The sequence below is a fragment of the Leopardus geoffroyi genome, chromosome E1 (assembly GCF_018350155.1).
Source record: "Leopardus geoffroyi isolate Oge1 chromosome E1, O.geoffroyi_Oge1_pat1.0, whole genome shotgun sequence".
Classification (NCBI taxonomy): Eukaryota; Metazoa; Chordata; class Mammalia; order Carnivora; family Felidae; genus Leopardus; species Leopardus geoffroyi.
In genome coordinates, this window is record NC_059330.1 from 53646313 (window position 1) to 53665439 (window position 19127).

The 19127-nt window shown below is 49.1% G+C and overlaps 2 protein-coding genes across 11 annotated transcripts in view; one reads left to right on the plus strand and one right to left on the minus strand.

The window, feature by feature from the left end:
- Window positions 1–19127, minus strand: part of SLC39A11 (solute carrier family 39 member 11) — a 429657-nt gene that overhangs the window by 394427 nt on the left and 16103 nt on the right. The window lies entirely within an intron of this gene.
- SSTR2 (somatostatin receptor 2) lies at window positions 1672–17200 on the plus strand. 3 transcript variants are annotated; one of them, XM_045489594.1, is made up of 3 exons: window positions 1672–1989; window positions 6768–11985; window positions 16966–17200. In XM_045489594.1, exon 2 carries the CDS (start codon window positions 6861–6863, stop codon window positions 7968–7970), a length of 1110 nt encoding a protein of 369 aa, XP_045345550.1. In that variant the 5' UTR covers window positions 1672–1989; window positions 6768–6860; the 3' UTR covers window positions 7971–11985; window positions 16966–17200. The 3 variants fall into 3 exon arrangements, with proteins under 3 accessions (XP_045345550.1, XP_045345549.1, XP_045345548.1); XM_045489593.1 differs by lacking the exon at window positions 1672–1989 and adding an exon at window positions 2193–2479 and having other exon boundaries at window positions 6472–11985; XM_045489592.1 differs by lacking the exon at window positions 1672–1989 and adding an exon at window positions 2193–2479.

Here is a 19127-nt window from a genome sequence, read left to right on the forward strand (position 1 = left end):
GTGCCAGCTCACCACCCAAGCTGCCTTGAAGGAAGATGATCCTGATCTTCCGGGAGCAATTTGCTCTTGCTGGTACGGTACTCGTACTAAAACAGAAAGAAAAACAAACCAAGCATCGTCCTATCAGGGCCACTGTGGTCGGGGCGGGGGCAGGTGCATAGAGGCATTGAAAGCCAGTGGTTCCTTCTCGTGCAGGTTACAAAACTGTGGTTATGTTTTTAAAGTGTATTTATTTTGAGAGAGAGAGAGAGAGAGAGAGAGAGAGAGAGAGAGAGAGAGAAAGGGGAGGAGCAGAGGGAGAGGAAGAGATAGAAAATCCCAAGCAGGGACTCCAACGCGGGGCTTGAACCCTCGAACTGTGAGATCATGACCTGACCCGAAACCAAGATCCGAAACCAAGAGCCAGACGCTTAGCCGACTGAGCCACCCAGGCGCCCCAAAACTTGCGGTTACTTTGTTTTTTTAAACGACACATGTTCAAGACCTTCAAGAAGACAGCATGATCGCAAGGAGAGCAGAATGGGCACTGTGTGGGTCTTCCTTTCCCTACAGACCAGTTGGGTCACTGGTTTTAAACTGGAGATGGCAACAGGGGTTGTTGCACCAGCTGCGTGCCCTGGGCATGCAGAGCATGCGGAGTTCTGAGCTCAATCCCACTCTGCCCTCCTGGTACCCTCAACAGCCCCCTCTCTCCCAGCCAACAGTGAGCAGGGACACCCCTCTTCTAGCGAGCCACCTGCCCCAGCCCCTCTACCCTGCACACAGGAGTCGAGAGAGAAGCTGGTTCCTGGATGGTTTGGAACATGAGGCAACCACTCACTCAACTTCCATCTCGCTCCCGGACCCTAGCAAGAGGGATTCAAGCCCCATCATAACCAACAGCTCAGAAAGAGACGAAACCCAAGGAAACCCTGATCCCTCACCCCCTGCAGCAGCTACCCCAGGACACAGTGTGGCTCAGACAGATACTTGCCGCTGACTGCTACCCAACCGGGCACTTTCTTTCCCAGGTGACTCACCTATCTCCAGGGCTCCCGCTACCCGCTCCGCACACAGCCTCTGGACTTGTCAGCCCATAGACAAAACTGGAATTGGTGTTTGCTTTCTGTTCCCCGTCTTCTAAAAACTGTACCCAGGGAGGTGAGTTTGTGACTGCGCTTGGAGGAGGGTGAATAAGGAGAGGCTGCAGGATCGATTATGACTTATTAATCTATTGGAACAGAAGCTGAATCATCAGTCAAAAATGAAAACGCTGTAAAAAAAAAAAAAAAAAAAAAAAAAGAGGCGGGGCGGCTCCTGGGTGGCTCAGTGGGTTAAGCATCGGACTTCGGCTCAGGTCATGATCTCGCAGTTTGTGAGTTCGAGCCCCCGCGTCGGACTCTGTGCTGACAGCTCAGAGCCCGGAGCCTGCTTCGGATTCTGTGCCTCCCTCTCTCTGCCCCTCCCCTGCTCGTGCTCTGTCTCTCTGCCTCTCAAAAATAAATAAACAGTAAAAAAAAAGAAAAGAAAAAAAAGAAAAGAAAAGAAAACGCTTTCCCCGGGGGATTCAGCTCCCACTTCCTGCGTGTCCCCTCTTGCTCACGCACAGCTCGCAGGAGGGGAGCCGAGCTGGGTCCCGCCAACAGGTGCGGTCGGACAGGGTTACAGGCGGGCGACTGGCTGTATGCCTGTGCACCTCCGAGCACGGAAAGCTGGGAGAGGGCACGAGTCCTCTGCTGAGCCTCGAGCTGAATTCTGGAACCCAAGTGCCGGCTCACAAGCTGGGCCGGAGGGGTGCTGGCCACTGCATGAAGTGCTTTCCCCCACACCCATTTCCTCCCTGCTGTCCCCGCGGCCCTGCGCCCCGGGACGACCGGCTCTGCAAACTTGTCTGACGGCAGATGGCGGAGGTCCCGGCGCGGAGGTCCCGGCGCGGGTCCGGGTCCCCCGGGCCGCCACTCCAGCCGCACGGAATATGCTGGCTGGAACACACCCGATCCTGTGCAAGCGGTAAGAGGGAACGCAGCGCGTGTCCCCGCCACGAGCGTCCGGGAGGCCGGGATCGCTCGGCCCTTCACGCCCCCGCCCCGGTGAGCTCGGCCCCGCAGCCCCCGGCGGGTTCTCCACGCGGCTCAGCCCCGTCCTCCTACGGACCAGCGGGCGGAGCGAAGCTGCCGTGACGTAACCGGGCGGGGGGGAGGCGCGTGGGGAAATGTGCCGAGGGGCCCGGGCTCCGCGGGGCCAGTCCCGGCGACGCAGCCACCCGCGCGCACGCGCTCGCTCGGCCACCCGCGCCCCGAGCCTCAGTCCGCGCTCGGCGCCGGGGGTCTGCGGGCCCTTTGGGCTCCGGGCGGCGCGAGGGGCGAGCGGGAGCCGGCAGCGCGGGACGCCGAGCGCCAGGTGCCGGCCAAGCTGCTGCGCGCCTGGGCGCCCGGCGGGGTTGGGGACGGTCGCTGGGTGCCGACGAGCCGAGCTAGCCGATTGCAGCGGAAAACCAAAGGTGAGGCGTGTGTGCGTGTGTGCGTGTGTGTGTGTGTGTGAGAGAGAGAGAGAGAGAGAGAGAGAGAGAGAGAGAGAGAGAGAGAGAGACGCACTTGGGCACCTGGGTGCATCTGCGCTGCATGGTGGTGCGCGCCTCGGTGTGCCCGAGAGTAGGTCCCGGAGCGTGGTTCTCCGCCCCTGTGCCTTTTGGGCGGCGATTTTGGTGGCAAGGAACGACGGCGGGTGCCCTGGAGTGAGTGAGGGCTGTGGATCGTGTGTGCAGGATCGGACGCGTCCGCACCACCGCAGGCTGGTGTGCGTGGCATGCGCCCTTGTCCAGTCCTCGTCCCCCAGCCGGCTCGTCCAGGTGGTAGCTGCGACGGGGGACAACTTCTCTCCCAGCCGCCTGCAAAAGAGCCCCCACGCGAGGAGAGCGAAGCCGGCTGGGCCGGGGGTGGAGGGTGTCACTGCTGGGGGCTCCTGCAGGGCGTGCATTCCAGATCCAAGCCTGTAAGGGGCAGGCGGTGGAGCAGAGAAAAAAGGTGGCTTCTCCTCTGTTTTTCCTTTCCCCCCCTGGGAGACAGATCCCGAGAGGTCTAGGGACTCCTTCTCCAGCACCGGGGAGGAGAGGACAGTTCGCCTATGTTTGGAAAGACCCAACCCCTGAGTGGCCCGCGCCCGGGAGCCGCCGGCCAAGCCCCCAAGCGGCTGTTAACAGCTCCCGGCCGCCCTGATGCCTCGGCCACCACCTCTGCGTTTAGCGACGGGGAGTGCTGGCACGACAGTCTTTAATCTCCCCCATCAGCCTCCTGGAAATAGCAGAGGATTCTTTAAGAAACCCTTGGACCTGAGGGCGGTGGAATTGAGTGATGAGGATTTTCTGTGCCAGCCTGGGGAACCAAATGGACTGTCCCCAGTCTCACCTCTCCCCCATGCCCTTTGGCCAGGCTGCCTGCCGCGGTGGCTAGCACCTGACTATTGTCTCTTCCACCAGCAGGGCTGAGCTATGGCTGGCTGGAGACCTACTTGGGTTTGTTTAGCTGGCCACTGGGGAAGTGGTGGTGAGGAATGAATGGGGGGCTTGGGGTGGAATGTTGGGAAGAAGGGAAAAGCTGGAGCCCAACAGGATTTAGGACCGCTCCTGATGCCCAGTCCCAATGCCCACACTCGATTCATAGGCTCCCGGGAGGGCAAGGGATACCCCAGACCATTCTCACCCTCCTCTCCAACATAGCCCAGACTCAGTCTCAGAGGAAATCAACAACTAGCCGTTGCCAGTGACTAACTCTTAGGCTGGAAAAATAAGGCAAGCAGAATTCTAGCCAAGCTTCCTTGTGCGTCTGCCTTAACCCCAGTCCAACAGGCATTGATTGCCTGGCATGGGACTCCACTTTCCTCGGGACCCAGAGGAAGCAGAAGGTCACTCGGAGACCTTAGGTGGCTGACTTCATTGTTGATGAAATAGTAAGTCACTGTGACTTAAACTCATTTCTTCCTTGGAGAGGGCTCCCACTCTGGACTGGCTCGCCAGCTTACCACCTCTGCCGCCTTCACCAAGCCCTGAACGCTATGTGCTGCTGCTTCACAGCCTGTTTCAGAACAACAATCACCTTAGGCAATTCCATCCCACTGAGGGAGACCCCAGCCAAAAAGGCAGAGTTAGGGCTGGAGATCAGCATTTGACCCTCCCTCACTGTCCTCCACCGTCATCATCTCTATCTCCAAACCTCTAGACAGCGCTCTGTCCCCCAGAGGTCTTCAGGCTCACCCAGACACTGAAGTGTGACCTTGCATGTTACATAGACGGGACCTTGGCAATGCTAGCGATGAATACACACCCCAGTGCAGGCGGCTTCAACAGGATTCTGGGTCTGTAGAATTAAAGTACCAAGAAGACGGTTAGAATAATAGTGGAAACAACCCAAATTAATCCAGGGATACCCAAAATGGTTTCTTTATAATTTCGGTTTCTAAGAGCTGTCAGTTTATGCTTTTTACCCAACGAAGACATTAAATCCTGGGTCCCCAAAGTACTTTGCAGAAAGGTCAGCCACAGAGCCCAGCCCCCACTTTACAGATAGTTGCCCGGTAGGGAAATTAGCATAGAGAGGGTAAACAATTGTGCCTGGCAGTGCAGAATGAATCAGAGGCAAAGGTGGGCAAGGATTCTCTAGAACTTGTTGGTGGCTAAGTCCCCTATAGCTCACTAGCAGTCTCTCCAAGCATAAAGGAGCAATCTCCAATCTTCACTCAGGCACCAGGGAAAGTGCCCTGCTCGGGAGAGATGTGTCCACCAAGTGAATTATTCCCACTGTGTGCTGAGCACACCGGCCTTTTACCATCTTCTCTCTTCCTGGAATGACCTCCTTCCTGGCCTTCCTGCTTTATTCTTCATATATTCAAGACCCAGCCTACACATTCCTCTTACGAAGCCTCCTCTGAATCCTTCAGGAGAGGAAGGCATTCTTAAGCCCTTTGTTCATTTCTCCATGCAATTCACACCCAATAGGAGTTGGCTTCCTTGCCTGCCCGCCCCCCCCCCGCCCAAATTACCACCTCCTAGAGGGCACCAGACATGCCCTGTTCATTCCTATATCCCTGGTGTGCAGAACAAAGAATCTGCCCACCCACCCCCCCCCCAGCACTGTTTTTTTTTCATGACAGTAGATAAATCACCTAATTATGTGATGGGCTATTGTTTTATGACTTGGGCCAAGCCAATGGAGTTACAATTATTCTCTGAGCGCTAACGTAAAACAGGAGTCAGCTGTTTTAAACCAAAGCCCAATTATCAGCCACTAGTTTTCCAGTCCACCGAGCAGCAGATATGATGCTGTGAAAAACGCAGAAGAGTCGAGCGTCTTGTGTTTAAATCCCAGCTCCACCAGTTACATACAAGGGAATGGGAGCAAATTACTTCAACTCCCTAAGCCTCGGTTTCTCATCTGTAAAACGGGGACAGTTATCCCACTTCATAGGATGGTGGTGAAGATCAAGGGGATAGAGACGTGAATGAACCAGGTAGTGTTGGGAATGCACTTCTGTGAATGAGCCTGCCTCCCTCACACCTGGCTCCTGTTTTCCTCCTTAACCAGGGGATCCCAGGCAAATCCGCTGGAGTGTTAGAAGATGAGCATTCCGGAGCAGTAACCCCCCCGCCCCCAGGGAGTAGCCCTCCCCCCCAGGGACTCTGTGAAGCATGCGAAGGTCAAGCACTGGGTATTGGAGAAACGAAAACAGAAGAAACAAACTAAACTAAAACAGGCATTTTAAATATAAAAGCAAGCCAGATTTTTATTTTTGATATTTAAGACTGTAAATTCATTCATTATGTGAGTAGATTTCAATAAATTAGAGCTAACTCAGATGGCAGAGGAAAAAAGGGGGAAAGAAGATTTTTTTTTTTTAGTTCTGATTATGAGCTCAGCACAATGCCAGGCATTTCCACATACATTTCATCCCTTAACCTCCATGATGCCCCCATTTTTAAAAATATTTATTTTGAGAGAGGCAGGGGAGGGGCAGAGAGAGAGAGGGAGAGAGAGAGAGAGAGAGAGAGAGAGAGAGAGAGAGAATCCCAAGCAGGTCCCATACTGTCAGCACAGAGCCCCATGTGGGGCTCAATCCCATAAACCGTGAGATCATGACCTGAGCCGAAATCAAGAGTTGGACGCTTAACCAACTGAGCCGCCCAGGTGCCCCATGACACCCCCATTTTCACAAATGAGAGAGAGTGAGAGTGGTCGTGTGGCACGAGGTCACACAGGCTTCATGGTGGAACCCTTCTGCTTTACCTCTAAACTCTGGGATTTTTCCACTTGGGATTTTTAGAATGGAAAGACTCCAAAGCAGTCGGCAAGTCAGTGGAGATGTCCTCACAGGGAAAAGGCCAAGAATGCCCGTGTCAGACCCCTCAGAGTCAGTGGCAGGACTTCATGCTCTGCCTTTTTACAGTCTGGACCAGTCAACTTCTTAGGAATCAAAGTCCTTTTTTTTTTTTTTTTTTTGCAGCCTCAGCCATGTCCCACACATGCGTCACCAAAGATGACAAGGTCAACCATGATGACCCGACCCAAACAAACCCTTCCCCCCATCTCCCTACTCCCCCCCTCCCCACCCCCGGTGGAAAAACAACTCAAAGAGTCTGCACACTGATAAGAATGGGTCGGTAGCTCTAACGTTGATGCAGAAAGAGAACACGCTTTTCGACTGCAGGGCATGTCTGAGAGGGTAAACTGGAGACCCGGAAAAGCTGGCGTGAGTGTAAGCCTCTGACTGGTGGACCCGTCTTCCTTTTTCCCTTGCAGATGTCACAGTGGATCCTTTGCCTCCAGGACACCTTAAGGTGAGAGTAAGATCTCTGGCTGGCTGGAATCGGCCTAGAGGAGTGTAAGGCAGCCATGGACATGGAGTACGAGCTACTCAATGAGAGCCGCCCGTGGCTTTCCCCTCCCTTTGACCTCAATGGCTCTGTGGTGGCGGCCAACGGCTCCAACCAGACAGAGCCATACTATGATCTGACCAGCAACGCAGTCCTCACGTTCATTTATTTTGTAGTCTGCATCATTGGATTGTGTGGCAATACGCTTGTCATTTACGTCATCCTCCGCTATGCCAAGATGAAGACCATCACCAACATTTACATCCTCAACCTGGCCATCGCGGACGAGCTCTTCATGCTGGGTCTGCCCTTCCTGGCCATGCAAGTGGCTCTGGTCCATTGGCCCTTTGGCAAGGCCATCTGCCGGGTGGTCATGACTGTGGATGGCATCAATCAGTTCACCAGCATTTTCTGCTTGACAGTCATGAGCATCGATCGATACCTGGCTGTGGTCCACCCCATCAAGTCGGCCAAGTGGAGGAGACCCCGAACGGCCAAGATGGTCAATGTGGCTGTGTGGGGAGTGTCTCTGCTGGTCATCTTGCCCATCATGATCTATGCTGGGCTTCGGAGCAACCAGTGGGGGAGAAGCAGCTGTACCATCAACTGGCCAGGTGAATCTGGGGCATGGTACACAGGGTTCATTATCTACACCTTCATCTTGGGGTTCCTGGTGCCCCTCACCATCATTTGTCTTTGCTACCTGTTCATTATCATCAAGGTGAAGTCCTCTGGGATCCGCGTGGGTTCCTCCAAGAGGAAAAAGTCTGAGAAGAAGGTCACCCGGATGGTGTCCATAGTGGTGGCCGTCTTCATTTTCTGCTGGCTCCCCTTCTACATATTCAATGTCTCCTCCGTGTCTGTGGCCATCAATCCCACCCCAGCGCTTAAAGGCATGTTTGACTTTGTGGTGGTCCTCACCTATGCTAACAGCTGTGCCAACCCTATCCTGTATGCCTTCTTGTCTGACAACTTCAAGAAGAGCTTCCAGAATGTCCTCTGCTTGGTCAAGGTGAGCGGCACAGATGACGGGGAACGGAGTGACAGTAAGCAGGACAAATCCCGGCTGAATGAGACCACAGAGACCCAGAGAACCCTCCTCAATGGGGATCTCCAGACCAGTATCTGAACTGCCTGAAAAATAAAAAGTAGAATAAAATGCCAAGCTCTGCCAAGTGGCAATATGCTCCCTGCCCCCATGCCTTCCCTTCCTCTTGCCCATCACACCTGGCTTCTAGAATAGGGAATTGCTCAGCATGAGTCCAATCAGAGAACAGTGTTTGAGTCTGCTTGTCTGAGTGAATGATAATGTATTAAATTGATTACCTCCCCCTTAAAGCGAACATTCAAATGCAGGCAGACAATTCCAAGTCAGGAGAAGAAGAGATCATGCCTGGGTATGATCTGTAGAAACGGTGATGCTCAACAAAGATAGGAAAGTACGTCTGCATGTTCAAAACCTAATATGTAATCTTGTGGTCTTAACGTTTATACTTATCTATTCTATTCCTCTCTAGTCCCTGTACAGTCAATCCTACGTTCCCTGTGTTCAAGTACACGGGTAGCGAGTTGAAGTGTGCATAGTATAGGTGGACATCTGTTACAATATGGAACCCACAGAAGTGGACTTAACCATGAAGCCAACAAAGTTTAAGCTTCAGGGATCTCACATGCTTGGGCAGTATTTTCACATGACCACATGGTTTCGTAAAAGATTGGAAAAGGAAGATATTTTTGTATTCTTTTTCTTAAAGACATCTCCTTAAAGCTTCCAGCCTCTCAAACCCACCTCTGCCCCCTGGGTATTTGCTTCTATTTAATTTCCAGCAAGTTGGATCAGAGTGAGAAAGGCAAAGGAGTTATTTGAGGACCCAGACTATAAATTCATGTGTTTTCTCTCCTTAGATATAATCAAAGAATCATTCATTTACCCAAAAGGACTTAAATGCTTGGGGGGGGGGGGGGGGCGTCGATTATTGTATTTATCAAGACAAAGCCTGCTTTGTTGTAAGATTGCATTTGTTCCTTCTTAATTCGCTTTGGTCTTTCTTAGGGAGCCATGGAAGGGGAGGGTGGAGGAAATCACCAACATGACAGGCAAAAAGTTGACGGGAATTCTTGTGGGGAAACCATTTAATCCTCCCCCACCATGAAAATAAATGAATAAGAATAAAACAAGATTACACCTTGATGAGAAACCATGAAATTCTTCTTTTAAAAAAAGGCAGACAGGACTTCCTAATGAAAGAAAATGGAAATATAATCTAACAACTCCTTGATTTTTTTTTTTTAAGGAGTTGATACAAAGCTAGGCACTAAGAAAACCACAGTACACACTAAAGACCCAAGGATGCTATTCCTGAAACATAGGCATGGGAGCCAGCTAACCAAAATGTAGCAGGTAGGGGGTGCCTGGGTAGGAGTGGTGGTGGGAATCCCATCCCTCACAGGTATGCCTGTGCCACCTTCCCCGCCCACCATATACAAATTGAACATCGACCTTCAACGCCACAGACTCTGAGCTGTCCTCAAGCATGGTCATAGACAGGCACTCCACACCATTGGTGACATCTTTCTGTGCCTGAAATGGTAGATGGGCTCACGTACAAAGCAGTAAGAGACGAGATGATGCCCATTTCACTGAGCAAAATTTCCAGGGTATGAAGATATAACACGTGGGTGTTTGTAAGGATGCCATCATCTCTGGGTTTCTGTGAAAGCCTCACTCCCTGAGTGTCTCACATATAGATTTTACCATATTTAAAAAGGAGCCTTCCTCTTCTGGCTCCCTAAGCAAGGCCCATTTGACAGAATGACTAAGAACCCCACCTGTAGCGTTGCTGTTAATGTGCCGCCTTCGTTCTGTCTATATTATTCATGCCACCTCATTCCCGAAAGGACTCACTGCGGCCTAGAAAAATGTGCCCAGTAATATTATAATAGATAAGTAAATCCACACAAAAACTAAAAGAGGCACAATTATAAGATGAGACTATAGGAAAAGCCGTGACCCAAAAGTGCACGCAGTAAAATCCCACACTCTTACTTAAGGAAAGGTCGGCTATAAGTTCCACTCAGGACTTCTTAGCAGCCACAACTGATAGAAGGTGACTCTTCCTCCTCTTCCACCATAAAAACAAGCGAAGATTTGGAAGGAAATGCTTTAAACCCGGCTTTACCAATACTAATAATATGAGACATTCCCGGGTCTTTGAATAAAGGCTGAGTTTTTACTTAGGGAAGTGATTCCAAGGGACCAAGAATTAGTGGAAATAATTTCAGGGAAGACGGACGAACTCTGTAGCACTCAGGACCCTGCAATCAGACGCTCCCTCCAAGGGGGCCGGGGCCCACAGCAGCCGCCTAAAGTCTTGACACAAAATGCATATCCAGATATATAGTCGGTGCTCATCAGCAGGGTGATCATTCTAAGATTGAAGCTATAATTCTCTCCAAATAAGCAGGCAGGTTGCTACTGGATGAAAAGGAATTCTCCATTTTTCAAAATCTCTCTTTCAAGGATAACTTGCTCTCTGGTGGTTTTCTTTCTTCCAAAAGCGGGAATCAATAGCTGTTTTAATTTAAATGTTAACATAATTTTAATTCCAAAATGTCAGCTTAGCCTCAGCTCAGCATTCAATTATGAATATAAATCTGCTGGATGCTGGGAGAGAACAAAAAGTAAGGCACTCCAGTGAGTTTAGGGCATCTGATCATTTGGATTATGCAAGCTACTATTTAACCTACCCATTCGCATGGGTAGTTAAGAGCTGGTTAAACCTAAGTGGATCTGGTGAGAGAGGTATCAGGAGAGATAATAGGACATTGTGGCCTGTGTTGGACAACGTTAGCTTGTGTTTCAGTAACACGGAGTTGAGGAATAGCGAATATTTGGTGGATTTCGTGCCATAGCTTGGGACAGTCTAGGCGGCCAAGGAGAAGGACAGTGGGTAATGGAAGGACACTGCATTTCCTTCCTTTGTTTTTGGAAGGAGGAGAGGTGGGAGGAGGAGAAGGGGGAGGGGGAGGAGGAGGGGGAGGAGAAATCATGACTCTTCCTTAGTTGTAACTGCTAGGAAATCCTGAGTGGAACTTGTAGCCGACCTTTCCTTAAGCAATAGCATGGGATTTTTACTGCACGCACTTTTGGGTAACAGCTTTTCCCTTTCCTATAGCCTTGTCTTAAAACTGTACCTTTTTAAAAAATTTTTGCATGGATTTATTTATCTACCGCAAATGGCATGCCAAGGAGAAAATGCGGGCTGGTGGGCGGGGCTTCCAGAGCAGGCAGTAAACTGGAGTCTATTTGCTTACACAGATTTAATCTCCAGTGTTGACGGCTGACCCTTTCAGCCCCAGCTGCCCTAGATAGGAGCACCGCGCTGGAAAAGTGGACAGTGTGGTCACTGAGAGAGGTAGGAAGGAAATGACTGTCGAGATACGTGTTGCTAATCAGCTCCAAATGTGACGGTTCAATCAAGACAGCTAAGTTACGATGGAAGGCAGAGATGAACTTTGGCCTTGCTGAAGGATGATGGCAAGAGAATCATCAGGTCTCCACAGATGGTTGGGAAGGTCCGATTAGTGTTTCTGGAATGTGTGTCGTCATCATAAAAATCACCATAGGCAGCGAGCAAGCCAAGCATTTGAGATTTCTAACAACTTGTAATCAGTCACCTGTCTGATCCCGAGTTTTGCCAGATTCTGAAACACCACATTTCCTATCACAGGTCCGTCCCATCAGAGCAAACCTTCACCTAAGTGGTTGTTCGGCTCCTAATGTGTGAATTTCTTGGAATATCCCCATAGGCAGCGTCTCAAATTCTTCCCTCTAGCAGCTCATCTGGAAAGGAGGCACCAGGGACTGTATTCTACTTATGGCTGAAAAGCTTCCGTGGGTCTGTTACTCCAGTCGGCAGACCGTCAGGGTTGGAAATAGCAACTCCGGGACAAGTGTTCATGCCTCCTGCCCCCGCTGCCCACTCCGCTTCTGTGAACTCAGCAGTGACTGGACACAGGCCGATCGCCTCCGTTTTCTCGTTTCGAGGCCGCGTGCACCCAGACTGTGCTACACGACACAGTTCAATATTAACCAAGACTTAACCACGCCGACTAGGATACGATGGACTCTCCCTAGGTTAAAAGTGAGTATAATATTAAATGAAACGCCGTGGCTTGCTCACTGGGTTCAGGGGACAGAAACTGTCCGCGTGAGAACCGGTCACGCAGACTCAGCCTCCGGGTGGGTGGAGAAGGGGAGACACGTTTAGCTTTTCGTCCCTCTTCTTTCCTGGCATTCCTGAAGGGACAGAGGAGGGACAGAAGAAGACCTCTCTGCCAGGAGACTGGTGTCTGGTGAGGACAGGTGGCTCACTTTGCCCCTTAGCCTGTGAGGACTGGCCAGACATCAGATCGCCCTGTCCTTGTAGGAGAGCCCATGGAGTGTGACAGAGGCCTACCCTGAAGTGGCGTCCCATGGCCTCTCCTGCTCCGTTCTTCAGTGACTGGGCCTCCAATTCCTCCAGCAATAGAGCAAGTCCCTTTGAAGGGCAGTCACTAAAGAAGGAAAGGTGGAACCAAATCAGACCGCCTCAGCCCTGCACACAGGAGACACAGTTGTCCCAGGTCCTTATGAAGATTAGATCGCAAAATGGCCGGGAAATTCCTTGTTTCAAAAGAGGAAGACCCACGGTCAGCTCTACCGGACCACCTGTCGACCTGCCACTGGGGACCTCAAAGGTGCAGCAGTGCCATTCCTGGGCAATGCTCCCTCTTCCTCACTGAGGGCTGGTGCCCAGGCAAGGGAGTGTGGTCATTACTGAGAGAGCAGACATTTTCCCTCAAGGGGTGTTATTTTTTTTAAATTTTTAAAATGTTTATTAATTTTTGAGTGAGAGAGACACAGCGTGAGCAGGGGAGGGGAAGAGAGAGAGGGAGATACAGAATCCGAAGCGGGCTCCAGACTCTGAGCTGTCAGCACAGAGCCCGACGCGGGGCTGGAACCCACGAACCGTGAGATCATGAGCTGAGCCGAAGTCCGATGCTTAACAGACTGAGCGACCCAGGCGCCCCGTCATGCGTGTTATTTTTAACAAGAAACCCAATTGTTTCTTGCACAACATAACCAAGGTCTCGTTGTTTTGTCAGCGTTCACCAACGTCCTACTTCTCAGTGCAGAGGGACAGCCTCCTAAGGCTCGCTGCGCTCTGTGCCCTCGGACACACGCACCCCTGGGATGCAGCGCACAGGGCAACACAATGCAGCACACGTGTGTCCCACACGTGAGGGACACACGCACGTGCATGTGAGGCACACCGTGGTGCACGCACACATGCTCACACCCAGTACACCTCCTGGATCTTGTGGGCAAGACTTCCGATGCAGGGATTCTCCAAGGCTTCCAATGGAGGGAGAGAACTGTAATTTGACTAACTCATTGGGAGTCTACAGACATTCACTCATTTTTTTTTTTTTATGGTGGGGGGGGGGGGTGGAGATTGCATATAAGCTAATGTTTCACGCACACAACTCCATGCCAGATCATAGAGTGCAAGCCAGGACCGCCTGCTGTCCCTGCAAATAATGGTCACCTCAATTTCAAAAAAAGTAGAGGAGTTGGCAAAACCACAGCCCCACTGGTTAAACAACATAAAGCACATGTCCTGCTAACAGCAATACTCTTGCATAAGAAAAAACATAACCATCTCTGTGCAGAAAAATCACTCAAAATGATTTTCAAATGGGTTCTCATGGAGGACAGCACTCTAACACATATTTCTTTCTCCCGTGCTGCTTTTTAAAATTTTTTTCTCACTGAGGAGTAACCACCATTCAATACTGTATTAGTTCCAGGTATATAACGTGACGGTTTGATATTTGCATATATTGTGAAATGATCACCACGGGAGTCTACTAAGCATCCATCACTACATGTAATTACAGAATTTTTTTTTTTTTTTTGTGATGAGAACTTTCAAAATTCACTCTCAGCAGCTTTCAGATAGGCAATACAGCATTATTAACTATAGTGGCCATGCCGTCCCTTACATCCCCTTGACTTATTTATAATGGAAATCTGTATCTTTTGAACCCCTTCATTCATTTCCCACACTGTCCCCCCCACCCCCATCTTCTGCCTCTGGCAACCACCAATCTGTTGTCTGTATCCATGAGCTTGGTTTTGTGTTTTTTGGTCTTATTTTTATTCTTGTGTGTGTATGGTTTTTGTTTTTGTTTTTGTTTTTGTTTTTTTAGATTCCACATGTAAGTGGAATCATATAGTATTTATCTTTCTCTGATTTATTCCACTTAACATAATGCTCTCAAGGCCCATCCATGTTGTTTCCGTTTCTTGGCAACCATAAATAATGCTGCAATGAACATGGGGGTACATGTACCTCTTTGAAATACTGTTTTCATTTCCTTTGGATGGATACTCAGAAGTTAGATGGCTGGATCATAGCTCTATTTTTTTTTTTTTTTTTTGAGAGAGCAAGCAGGGGAGGGCAGAGAGAGAGGGAGAGAGAGAATCCCAAGCAGGCTCCGTTCTGTCAGTGCTGAGCCCGATGTGGGGCTCAAACTCATGAACCCTGAGATCATGACCTGAGCCGAAATCAAGAGTCAGACGCTTAACCAACTAAGCCACCCAGCAGCCCTCTATTTTCAATTTTTTCAGGAACCTCCATACTGTTTTCCATAGGGACTGTGCCAATTTACATTTCCTAGCAACAGTGCAGAAGGGTTCTCTTTCCTCCCTAAAACATTCCTTTCTTGGCTTTTGGATAATAGCTATTCTGACAAGTGTGAGGTGATATCTCATTGTGGTTTTGATTTGCATTTCCCCGATGATTTGTGATATTGGGCACCTTTTTGTGTTCCTGCTGGCTCCCTGTATGTCTTCTTTGGAAAAATATTCAGATCCTCTGCCCATTTTTTTAATCAAAATATTTTATTGTTATTAAGTTGTAGGAATTCTTTATATATTTTGGATACTAACCCCCTTATCAAATATATGATTGCAAATGTTTCCTCATATTCAGCAGGCTGCCGTTTCATTTTGTTGATGGTTTCCTTTGCTCTGCAGAAGCCTTTTAGCTTCACACTGTCCCAATTGTCTATTTTTGCTTTTGTTGCCTTTGCTTTGGGTGTCAACTTCAAAAAATCATTGTCAAGACCAATGTCAAGGAGCTTACTGCCTATGCTCTCTTCCAGGAGTTTTATGGTTTCCGGTCTTACTTTTAGGTCTATAATCCATTTTGAGTTGATTTTTGTGTGTACTGTAAGAACACACATTCTTTTGCATGTGGCTGTCCAGTTTTCCCAGCACAACATCATGTATCGAAGAGACTGTCCCTCCCCTGTTGTGTACTCTTGGCTCCTTGGTCATAGGTTAAATGACCACATACATGTGGGTTTATCTGTGGGCTCTCTATGCTGGTCCGCTGATATACGGGTCTATCTTTATGCTAATACCAGACTGTTTTGATGACTCTAGCTTTGTGCCCCCATGCTTAATCAAAATCAGGTTGAACACTTTGGGGGAAGTGGAGAGGCTTGGCCACCAAGAAAATGCACTGCAGTCTCTTCTTCAGGCATGAGCATACCCCCACAAAGAGGCTCTCCAATATCAAAGAAGTCTTCCCCTTGTCCATGGTTCCACTCCAGTCCACTCCGTGGTTTGGCAGATCCACGTCAGCTCCTTCTCTTTACTTGTTAAGTACTGGCCAGTATGTGATGAGAAAGAGAGCTGTGATGCCCACCTGTAATCTAGACGCTTCCGGAGCAAAGACTGGATAAAGACTCACTTTGGCTTCACCTTAAATGCTTTTTAGCAGAGTAAGTCTCCTAAAACTTCTAAACTCCCAGGTGGATGGGCATGGTAGTATGTGTTGCAAGCTTGCTCTAGGAGGCAACAGATCACAGATGGTTCAGTTTTCCTCTGGGCCTTCACACGACCACCTTTTGCATTCTCCTAGCTCCCAGGGCTTGTCGTATTCTCAGCCACGCAGCACGTGGCCTCTGCTGGGAGCGGTCTTTGCAGCCGAGGGAACCCATCCCTCCTCACCCGTTAAACAGAACATTTCTAGTCCAACTGAGCAGATACAAAATCCGGTTTGCCATCAGCAACATCGTTCTGGGCTGTTGGGTCATTGTGGAAATGGGTGTTTAGGGGATCTGGAATTTCAAGGGCTTCCTTTCTGCCTCCGGGATCAGTGAAGTCAACTCTAATCGTCGGAGAAGAACCAAAGTGGGGCACTGAAGGGGCGGACAGCAAAGCCTGTTGTCAGAGTTGGGCTTCACCTTCAAGAATGCCAAGGTCAGCCGAAGTCCAGGTACTCTGGTAGCATTAAGAAAGAAGTTGGGAGTGGGGGGGTGCCTTTGATCAGGGAGTCTCACATTTAAAACTTCTAGCTCATCAGAGTTCCTGTTCTTTAGTTTATTTTGTGTGTGCTGTGTTTGTGTGTGTGTGTGTGTGTGTGTGTGGTTTTTTGTTTTAAGTTCCACATATAAGTGAAATCATATAGTATTTATCTTTGACTTATTTCACTTAGCATAATGCCCTCAAGGTCCACCCATGTTGTTTCCACATCTTGGCGACCATAAATAATGCTGCGATAAACATGGGGGTGCAGGTACCTCTTTGAAATCCTGTTTCCTCCATCTATCTTTCAAAACAGTGTTCTCTAATATTTATTGAAATGTATATATATTGAAAATTTTAAAACTGCCTTGAGAATTCCACAATACCCACCATGGTTTTTTTTTTTTTTTTTAAGTTCACTTACTTATTTGAGAGAGAGAGAGAGAGAGCAGGGGAGGGGCAGAGAGAGAGGGAGAGAGAACCGCAAGCAGGCTCTGCACTGTCAGCGTAGAGCCCGAGGCAGGGCTGGAACTCACTACCTGAGCTGAGATCGCTACCTGAGCTGAAGTCGGTGTTCAACCGACCGAGCCACTCATTCGCCCAATGTCCACCTTTAAACAATAGAAAGACCTTAGTTTTCACAAAATGAGAAAATGAGAACCGACTCTGAAGGAAAGAGTCAGTAGAGGCATTTAATCCTATGGGTGGATGGTACAGAGCCAGGCCTCAAACTTTCCCCATCTCTCCCCTCTTCCGGTCGTAGTATGGCCTCAGACGGAAGCGGTCTACTACATGGTTGAACAGGAGAAAACAGTTCCTACTTAGCACAACCTGCCAATGAAGGCTGGTTTCCCATCTGTTTGGAAGAGGAAATCAGCCAGCCCAGCCACACAACCAAATGCCATGAGCAGCCTCCACGATCACCCTATCTGATGATAATACAGGGCAAAGGTAGACAATTCTGCTCTCCCAAATGATGTGAAAGCCTTTTCTCCTGGGGAAAAAAAAAAAAAAAAATCTCCATTCCAGTTTCCAACAGCCTGAGAACCATCTCAGCAAGAAAAAACAGTCAGTCAACGATATGGAGTTGACTTTGACAATTGTTCAACGACAGTTTCACATGTATGGTATGTTTCCTAAAGTGTACTTACTCTCTATTTCGTAATCTGTCCGTCACTCACCACTAAACGACAGCAGGTTTTTACAAGCAGCGGATCAATTCTTATCAGAGACTGAACATGCTTCATACACACGCGCTCACACTGCGTTTCACCCCCTCTGTTCTTCTGAGCGGTGCTGACATCGTTGTTTCCCGAAGGTGGTGGATGTCATGGAATTCGAGCCTTCAGGCCCCCTCCTACCCATCTGTGAGGGCTTAATGGGAGTTTTCTTTCTCCTTCCATGCTCTGGACACAAGGAAATGTGGGACATCCAAAAAAGCCTTCGGGAGTCCAACTGCAAAACCCATGTCGGTGACATGGTGTGATGGAAGATTTTAATATGCCAAGCTTAGGTATGCGAACAAGCTATGTTTATCATTCTTGTGGTACCGTGAATGTGGTTACTCTCGTGAACGTGTCATTCCTGCATGTCCGGTATTGAGATGAATTTGCTAAAACTGCTTTGGCCTTCAAGTAAGCTCTAACTAACTTTGTGAGTCTGTATGTGTCTCTGTATGTCAGATAAACTTACCTCTGTCTTTGCTGTTCTAATTGATTGTGTATACTGGAAAGCAAGAAGCAAACGTGGCTTTTAGTAACTGTATTGCTTTTTTTCTTCGCCAAGTGTTCTGTTCTATAAACTACCTTCATGTGAAATCATAGTCTCCATGGGAGGGACTCAGACTGAAGTTTGTTCATTAGGTCACCCGTGTGAACCCGCCTCTGCTCCCATCTACCTCTGAAAAAGACGCTACGTGTTCAGGAAAATGGGCCACAGTCCCAGGTCACGAGATAACCTGCACTTTCCATGTTTCCCAAAACGCTGAACTGGAGAGTGTAGAATTTCAGAATTTTTTTTAAAACTCGAAACCCAGTGAAAAGCCTACAAAACGTTTTCTAGATGTCTTAGCAATCACTCGGTAGCAAAAGGAAAACAAAACTTAAAACCAGACCACCACGGCTGAGTCCCATTTGGTCCACAGACTGATCCTTAATGACCGGATCTGATGTCTTCGGGATTCTGGCCGAGTTTAAAGAGCATGGCTTAAGTCACGGTAAAGCAGACGGTGAAGGGAGGTGCTCCAAAACTGCCGTAAGGGCGCGGCAAGTCTTGCAGATGGCAAAAGTGATTACAGGGAAACAGCGGGTGTTTTAAAATTAGGTCAGAGAACTTTTTGTCACCTTCCCATCGCCTTTTCATTTACTCCACATCAAAACATGATGGATATTTCTAGCTGCTTAAAACAGGGTCTTGACCACAAACCAGACTGCTGAAACCAGAAAAGAAAGCGAGCCAACGTTTGCGGCGTTCACGAGGTACAAGCTCTGTTCTAGGCGCTGTGTATACATCGTCTCATTCAGTTCCCGCAGGAGCTAATCCCCACAAGTACCACCGTTACCCCACTCGACAGACAAGGAAACTGAGGCACAGCGAACTCGCGGCACCAGGCCAACAAGATATGCGACCTCCGAGCCAGTGCCGGATACCCCCGAGCCCACGCTTCCTTGTCTGCAGGGCAGGGATAACGCCACGGACTGCACAGAGTTGTGCAAGGGACTGAATGAAAGCAAGTATTTTAAATGCTTTATCACATTGTCAGGCGCACAGAGGTACCCAGTACACATTAGGTTTCCCTCACCTTCAATCACAGCAAAAAAAAAAAAAAGACCAGAAACGTTTTGGTTGTTAAACAAATGACCATTTTCCAAACTGGCTAATATTAAACTATAGCTTCTAATCCTGCCATTAGTGGAGAGCTTAGCT